At 34.5% G+C, this 9,543-nt stretch overlaps 1 protein-coding gene across 1 annotated transcript; it reads left to right on the forward strand.

The window, feature by feature from the left end:
• Nucleotides 1-342: 342 nt before the first annotated feature.
• LOC147487880 (MLO-like protein 6) lies at nt 343-9,304 on the forward strand. Its single transcript, XM_086575039.1, has 15 exons — nt 343-704; nt 849-906; nt 998-1,254; nt 2,138-2,254; nt 2,346-2,406; nt 4,905-4,993; nt 5,342-5,416; nt 5,519-5,613; nt 5,702-5,751; nt 5,975-6,015; nt 7,740-7,913; nt 8,053-8,088; nt 8,199-8,266; nt 8,423-8,483; nt 8,573-9,304. Exons 1-15 carry the CDS (start codon nt 588-590, stop codon nt 9,065-9,067), a joined length of 1,794 nt encoding a protein of 597 aa, XP_086431165.1. The 5' UTR covers nt 343-587; the 3' UTR covers nt 9,068-9,304.
• The last annotated feature ends 239 nt before the right edge of the window (nt 9,305-9,543 follow it).

The raw sequence follows: 9,543 nt of genomic DNA on the forward strand, positions 1-9,543 counted from the left end.
AGGTTTGCCCTTCGAGCTATGGAGGTAAAATAATAAATTCATTTCTAGTGTAAATTTTTTTTTAAAAAAAAGCAGAAAAATAGTGACGGGGCTCAACCACGTTGAGATCGTTCCACGCGCCGGCATGAGGCTAGTCATATTAAGGAAGGAGCGAAGGGCTCAACAGTGATAGACATCTTGTTTGAATTAAAGTGATCATTTGTGGGGTCCTCGGATATTTTTTCAGCCTTAATGTCCACAGTCAACAATCCCGCGTCCGAAAGTCAGTCATTTTGTTCCCGGTTCTTTATAGCCTTCTTTCTCTGTTTTATATATAAAGAATACATATAGACCACAAGTCTTCACTAAATTTCATTTCCCGTTTATCTCTCTCTCTGAGCCTCTGTAGTCTGTTATTGATCAAATCGTTAATCACATACCCAACCTGCTATTTGACTTTGTTAGTCATCATCATCATCATATATTCACATGTGCACTGCAGTTTAAGTGTCCAACAGAGGATGATATAACTTGTATGATTAAGTAGTCCACTTCCCGAGCACTGATAATATCTCTCTAGGGTACGTGTTCTTAGATAAACTATAAGGATGGCAGGCGGAGGTCGATCGTTGGAAGAAACACCAACGTGGGCAGTCGCAGTCGTGTGTTTTGCTCTCGTTGTAGTATCGATCATAATTGAACATATTATCCACCTCATAGGAAAGGTACTAAGTTTCAGAATTCAGATTCTAGCTAGTTCTTAGAGTTGTTTACATTTATTCTGTTTATATACATGTAAAGGAAGAAGGTTCTTTTTCGCGATTCTTAATATTTTTCGTTTCTACTTATTCTACTGAAATAATGTGCAGTGGCTCACAAAGAAACACAAACGAGCTCTGTATGAAGCACTAGAGAAGATCAAATCAGGTAGCTAAATAATTATTGAACAGGAATATTATCAGTTTTGACAACCTAACCGATTAGTCTACTTATAATTGATCTTGTTTTGATCCAACAGAGCTTATGTTACTAGGCTTCATATCTTTGTTACTAACAGTAACGCAAGGACTTATATCCGAGATTTGCATACCAAAGAGTGTTGGAAATACTTGGCATCCATGTAGTAAGAAACAGAAGGAAGAAAATACTAACAATGATGATTCCTCTTCCGATGACTTAACAGCCAACCGTAGACTGCTTTCGGTTTCAAATTCTACTATGAATATCAGGCGTGTTTTAGCCGGGGCTGCTACCAAAGACAAATGCACAGCCAAGGTAAATGCCTTCATTTAATTATAGTATTTTTGTTGAATTATCCAAGTACGTTTTCATCCAAATGCTTGCGATTTAGGGGACAATAGTACAATAGTACAATACTATAATAGAACCTATTGCCTTATTTCAACCATAGTACAAAATATCCCGATATTCGCGATATTTGGGGATATATATCCACATTTCAGAGAAAAATAAATAAATATCACGATATGTTTAGAGATATATACAACTGCAAATATCGACAATATTTTGACAATATTTGCAATATTTGTGATATTTGGAGATATTTTGTGATATTTGGAGATATTTGGCGATATTTTGTGTATATAATAATTTTATTTAATATTTACTATTATATTTTAAATAAATATAAATAATATATCATTATATATCAAGAAATATCTACAATATCTACGATATTTGTTGATATTTTAGATATATCAACGATATTTGCATGTGAAACAATGTTAAATATCCCCAAAGAAAAAGATATATTCACGATACATATCCAAAAATTGAATATCGATAAATACCCATATCCTGATATTTTGTACTATGATTTCAACTACAGAAAGCAAATGAGAAACGTGTGAAATTCGTCCACTTAGTCATCAATCAGTCAAAACCATCATTTTCAAGGTAAACGAAGTGAATCAAGACCTGGTCCTTGTTTTTATAGTATAGAAGAACACCAAAAAGGTATACACCCTTTTAAGTAGGAGTTCCTAACTTCCTATAGTCTTTTGATATCAAGAAAGTTGAAAAAGAAATATGAGTTAAAAATGAATGACCAATCATTGGACCAGAAGCTATTTTTTTCGAGTTAATCATCTATTAGATAATTTGGTCCTAATTAGACTGTAATTACCTTTGGCTGCAGGGAAAGGTATCACTAATATCTACAGACGGTATCCATCAACTCCACATATTTATTTTTGTCTTAGCTGTGTCTCACGTGCTCTACTGTATTATTACCATGGCTTTGGGTAGACTAAAGGTATGTGTACACTCTGTTCTCTCTCTCTCTTACCTTGTTTAAATGGACAAAAGAGGAAGCATGTGTGAAACATACAATAATGGGATTGCAGATGCGAAGATGGAAGGCATGGGAGAGAGAAACAAGAACTGCTGAATACCAATATCAACATGGTAAGTTACATCCTAAATGGTGACTAGTTAGAGCGAGACTCCAAACTTCTAAAGAGATACACCCTGTACCCTGTCCTTACCTGGAATCCTGGCTAGGTAAAATTTATAAATTAACGCCTACCTTGGCCAAATCCGTGCTACTTTTCCAAACAACGTCATTTTCCTCGTGAATGTTGTATTGTTAGTTTGTTACTAAAACATTACAAATTCATTCACCTATCAAAACCTAGTGCCAATTTCACTGTCTACTTGGCACCATGATGCCACGCGTGGGTACCCCCACTCAGTGGCTGAGCCAAGGAGGGGCGCCGGGGTACGCCCTGACTCACCCTAAATTATGTAAGAAAAACTTGCTGGAATGAGTCCTAGTTTGTACTTTGTACAGGAAATCAGAATTTTTGTGCTCCTGCCACATATTTACATGCCTATAGTTTAGTGACCTTGAATTGCAGTCGAAGGGTGCTTAAACACATGGTTACTTTCACAGATTTACCTGCCCCATTTTGCTAAAATAGCTGGCCCATAGCCCACTCCATTGTTGTTTTTGCCACAGTGCCTAGCCCACAGTTACACAAGTGGTTTACATGTTAAAAATTCAAGAAATTGGTCCCAATGCCCAATTTCAATTCAAAACAACTTTAAAAGAAAGAGTTTTTTTATAATCACTCACAAGGGCAAATTTCGAGTGAAAATAACCCTGAAAACCAATTTTCACGTGAAAATAACCCTCAAGGACAAATGGCCTGGATTTGAAATAAATATTTTACCCTTTCTGTCATTTTACTATGAACAATGAGTGTTCATAACTTCTGCAGATGTATGAACAATGATTGTTCATACCCAAATAGATAAATGTATATTATACAATATATTAATGTATGAACAATGATTATTCATAGATCATGTTGAAGTATAAACAGTGATTGTTCATACTCCAATAGGTGTTCTTACTGATCATACATTATATTAAGGTATGAATATTGATTGTTCATATTTCATTAAGTGTTCTTATTAATCATACATTATATTTAGGTATGAACATTGATTGTTCATACCCCAAAAGTGTTCATACTCCAATAAGTGTTCTTATTGATCATACATTATGTTTATGTATTAACATTGATTGTTCATACCCCAAATAGGTATGAACAATAATTGTTCATATGAACAATGACAATGATTGTTCTTAGCTCATATGAACAATCATTGATTGTTCATACTCCAATAAATATTCTTATTGATCATACATTATGTTGAGGTATGAACATTGATTGTTCATACCCCCCCAAATATGTATGAATAATTATTGTTCATAATTCATGTTGAGGTATAAACAATGATTGTTCATACTCCAATAGGTGTTTTTACTAATCATACATTATGTTGAGGTATGAACACTGATTGTTCATACTCCAATAGGTGTTTTTACTGATCATACATTATGTTGAGGTATGAACATTCATACCCCAAATAAATATGAACAATCAACAATGATTGTTTATATAAACAATGAGTGTTCATAGCTCATGTTAATATATGAACAGTGATTGTTTATACCCCAAATAGGTATGAACAATCATTGTTCATACTATATACACCAGGTTGTTTCGGTTGGGTCGGTCCATTTATTATTTTGTACCAGGGGTATACTTGATATTTTATGTACCCGAGTCATTTTTAATTTCGTGTTAAGAGTATACTTGAACTTTCATCTACCCGGTCCTTGTGAGTGATTAAAAAAAAATGTGTCCTTACGAGTTACTTTCTTCTCCGATTTGTCCTGGAGAGTTTCTCTCTGTTAAAAATTTGCATGCCCTTGACTCCTTGAATCGTGTTTCTCTCTAACTAGTTTCTCTGGTGTGGTGATCTAGTGTGTACATCACCACATGTTAGTGTGTTTCACATTTTTTACTAGTACCGCTTGCCACGTGCACACTCGGCCTATCTTGGAAAAGAGCGTTATGAATTTATGATACGACCTTGATAGATTGAAGGTATAACATTGGCAACTATAGAATAAATCTTGTTTTTGGTATATGAGATGTACGTGTTTTGCGTTTCAGGATTTCAATCCTTCTTGATGAGGCTCAACTATATAATTCGAATTAAGTTGCTTGTATAATTTTACTGTAGTAAAACAAAACTATTGCAAATTGTTATTGGTATATTGACTCGGCTAACCTTCAACCAAAATCCTGGCGGAGCCACTGCCCCCACTCATTTGTCTACATTCTCATTCTAATATCATTTTTTTGACGTATGATTGGATATCTAGATTACTAATAAAGTAGATCCCACATGTTAATCATTATATAAGCGATTAAGCATGTTTAGTGTTCACACATGAAGTTTTTTGCTTGGCTCTAATGCCGGCCTACGATTCTTCCCACATATACTAAATTAATTTATTGATATGACAACTGTTTGACCAAATCAATGCCAAGAAAATTCTATGATGTTTACCTTATGCTATGCTTATACGCAACTTAAACATACAGATCCGGAAAGGTTTAGATTCGCAAGAGACACGTCATTTGGGCGAAGGCATCTCAAATTTTGGAGTGAAACTCCAATTCTCATCTGGATTGTAAGTATTCCTAATACTTTATTTCTCCTCTTTATCTACACATTTTAGCAACTTCGTCTCCAAATGGACATGGAGAACAATAGTTGGTCCTATATAAGACACTTCTCTTGTCGTTTTTTTACCTACTAAAGAAGAAAGAAAACAAAAAAGTTCTAACGACAGAGAGCGAGAGGAACATAATTTTCTTTGATAATATTAATTACAGTATGACTCATATATAACCCTGTGATTATATAGGCATAAGTTTATTAAGTTTACTAAGTTTATTAAGATTATATAACCCTGTGATTATTTCCAGCAAACGACTTAAATAGGTATGTTTATTAAGTTTATTTTCTCTCTTTTCAGGTGTGCTTCTTTAGACAATTCTTTAGATCTGTTCCTAAAGTCGATTATTTGACACTGAGACATGGGTTTATCATGGTAAGTTTATGCATAGAATACATTCTAATGGTAGTACTCTATAATGATCATGATGTGAGATTTCAACTGATACCTTTTACCACTTTCTCTGCTTCATTTTAGGCACATTTGGCACCACAAAGTTCACATAACTTTAACTTTCAGAAATATATAAATCGATCCCTCGAAGAAGATTTCAAAGTTGTAGTAGGCATTAGGTGGGTGATAAATGTACAATTTCACATCATCATCGCTCTCTCTTTTTCTCTGTTTGTTTGACTAACTTGTTTGTTTGTGTAATTTCAGTCCAACAATTTGGTTCTTTGCTGTGATATTTCTGTTGTTCTATGCCCACGGTAAGCAAAAATAGCATGGGAATACCTCTAATAGGGTCGATAAATCCAAAATAGATCCCAAATTTGTATTATTATTATTTTTTCATAAATGTTAATGGGGTTATGCATAGACCCCTACCTGTTAATTCCTCAAAATGATATGTCCTACATATATCTTTATCCTCTTTAACATATTTTTTACCCAAATTTTTAACTGACATTCTTACCTAATTTGGGTGGACAGGATCGTATTCTTACCTATGGCTGCCCTTCATCCCACTGATTGTAAGCATATATAATTTAGGGTTTTTTAGACTTTGGTACCACTTTTTAGTACGATATTATGAAATAGTACTACTTTTCAAAAAAAAATTAGGAAATAGTACAATTTTTTTTCTTGACCACTAGTTGACAGAGTTGACCACAGTCAAACTGGCAGTATTTTCAATATGGCGACATTACCCCTCCTGTGCCTCTCACGTGTTTTATGTAATTAGGTTTTGGTACCACTTTTGAAGTTGTCACATACACCACGTGTTACAATCTTAGTGGTTGCACGATGTATTGTAATCTTGGCAGTTATTTTGTTTTTTCATTGATCCCGATAAATTAAGGAGCGAAACTCCCACAGTGGACATAATAGTTCATCAAAAACCAAACATTTACAAAAATTGATCAATGCAGAAAGAAATAGTCGAATTTCTAAAATTTGCAGAGATGAATGAAACTGATCGATACCGATATTGGGGGTGACATCAAGACAACAGAAAATCAATTACAGAAGGCGGTGTCGGATTTGTAGCTGTTGATTTCGACATTGGATCAATAACTTGGAACCGATATTGATATCGAATTACGGCAACGACTTCGGGGCAACTCTTGAGGGCATGCAATATCGATACTGGACTTCCTTTTTGGATACTCCTGTTTAGAAAATCAATTTTTTGAGATTGCTTGGGAAGAGGGTTATTAAAGCTTGATACAATTTCTTGGTTTCAAGAGATTCGGTGGAACATTGAGAATTGGGGAAAAACCAAAATCAAGCATAATGGACTTTGTGAATTGGGTGAATTGGTGGCCAATTTAAAGATAAGTAAACTGGGTCGACATCAACCCTTTAGGTGAGAACTCCACTCAATATGGAGAACCGATACTGAGATCAAGATGGAGGGTGTCGATACTCAAGAAATTAATCAATTGGAACAGATACCGATACTGGGGGCGATTTTCCAGTCAAATACCAATACCGAAGTTAGAAACCGAATCAATCAACAACATTCCAATTTCGATACCCAGAAGTTTTATCAAATGGTCTAAAATTCCGATATTGATTTGTATAGAGTTAAATTGGTTTCAAAAGTTAGCATCGGATTTCGATTTGGGTATTCAGTTCTTGTAGCTTATTTTCTCATTTTCTTCTCTGGTTCAATCTCTTTAGAAAAATTCTCCAATCACATCATTCGATTTGAAGAAGAAACTTGAGAAAGAGATTGAGAAAGAGATGAATTCAAATAACTTGGGTGGTGGTGGTTGTTATAACCATTATTAGTAGTATAGAAATTGTTGTTAGTTGATAAAGAATGAAAATTTTGAAGAGGGGGTGTTTAGAATTATTGGAAATAGTAGTCTAACCAGTGAGTGATGAAGAGAAATCAAAAGGGTTAAGCGGAGATTAGTTTCACAGATCGAAAAAGAACCCTTTGTTATTATTCGAAAAATGGTTTTTTTTAATTTGCTGCAAAACTTGTGTTGGTGTCGGTCTTCGAGGTGATAACCACATTGAGGGTATTGTGGGTATTATGAAAATATAAACAAATTGAAACAGTTTGACAAAAATGGTACTATTTCCTAATTTTTTTGAAAAATAGTACTATTTCTATTTCTGTATTTCATTATATCATACTAAAAAATGGTACCAAAGTCTAAAAAACCCTATAATTTATCATTCCAATCTACGTAGATCATATTGCGTTCTCTGGAAATAATCTGATGGTGACATATTTTGACAGATTATTCTACTGGTGGGGACGAAACTACAGGTAATCATAACAAGGATGGGATTAAAGATTCAAGAACGAGGAGATGTGGTGAAAGGCATTCCAACCGTTGAGCCAGCGGATGACCTTTTCTGGTTCAATAATCCTGGCCTTATTCTCTATCTCATTCACTTCGTTCTCTTCCAGGTGCTATGGTGCTCTTATTAATGTGCATGCTACTTTGAACCCCACCTTGCTTCTGTAGTTTGTGCTAATAATATGTTTTTTTTTATGAGATGCTAATAATATGTTTTGTTTTGTGTTCTACGTACTTTCCAACTTGTAGAATGCTTTCCAGCTTGCTTTCTTTGCATGGACTTGGGTACCAATCTCTCTTTTAACAGTCGATTCTCTTCCAAACTTTTAATTACCATGCAACTTTTCTTGTAACCTCAAACCAACTTTTAACTTATTGTCAATCTGATTTTGCAGTACGAATTTGGACTAAGATCATGCTTCCATGAGAAGTGGGAAGATGTAATCATTAGAATCTCAATGGGGTGAGCTTATATTATTTTCATCACAAACTAATGCACTAATTATTTATTAAATCATGAGATTACTACAAAAATTTAGATAAATTAAAATTCAACGAAAACCTGAGTAATCGAAATGACCCATGTGCATTATTGATTTACAATATGCTATTTTTTCAGGATCCTTACACAGATCCTATGCAGCTATGTAACACTTCCTCTGTATGCCTTAGTAACACAGGTAAGAACTATTCCATATGTTATTTCTCAATGCAAGTGATTCACTTTGTGATAAACAACTTTTAACTAAACGCTTCCATTTATACACAGATGGGTTCTACCATGAAGCCCACCATTTTCAATGACCGCGTCGCTACAGCTCTAAGAAGCTGGCATCACACAGCGAGAAAGCAAACAAAACACAACCGTACATCAGGATCTGTGACTCCAACCTCAAGTAGACCAACAACTCCAACACACGGCATGTCCCCAGTTCGTCTATTGCGAAATAATTATCGCAGTAGTGATCAGTTTGATAGCCTTCAAACATCTCCGCGACAATCCAATATGGAATATGATAACTGGGAGAGCGAAGGATCACCTTCTCCCATGCACCCCCAAGGCGATGGATCTTCATCTCACCACCATTATAAACGTCGTGATCTAGGAGAACAAGAGGAACATGCTGTAGAAATTACCATGATTGATTTGAGGCCGCATCCTCCCACTACTCACACTCAACATGAAATTGATATTGACGACTCACAAGATCAGAAAAATCATATCAAAGTTGGTTCTATTGATTTTTCTTTTGATAAAAGATAAAGATGAAGTTGATCATTGAGTGGTTTTCTTCGCCGTGTTGGAGCAAAGACGATGACGGCATTGTGCGAAAAACCAAAATAGCTGTAAGAAAATTTTGAAGGACGCGGATTGTTTATAAGTACATATGTTTTCACTTGTAGGCAGTTTGCTAAATAAATATTGACCTCAAATATTAAACAATCGATTGTACTATACTTTCACAAGAAATTACATTTACAAATATAGCTCTTTTATTTATTTTTCCTTTGAGATATCAATTTTCACAAGTAATTAAGTTACATTAGATTGTTGTCAAAATTCAACCAAAAAAGATTCTTGATTTATATAATGGCATTTTCAGAGGGAACTTAACGGATACACCTAATTGAACAATTCAATAAGTACGTTACCTCAATTGATGAAAAAAAAATTGTGTTACCTCAATAAAACTATCGAGCAAAGTTTATGTATCTCTTTGATTAATTTTCAAAAAATGA

Source organism: Coptis chinensis, chromosome 7 (genome assembly GCF_015680905.1).
Source record: "Coptis chinensis isolate HL-2020 chromosome 7, ASM1568090v1, whole genome shotgun sequence".
NCBI lineage: Eukaryota > Viridiplantae > Streptophyta > Magnoliopsida > Ranunculales > Ranunculaceae > Coptis > Coptis chinensis.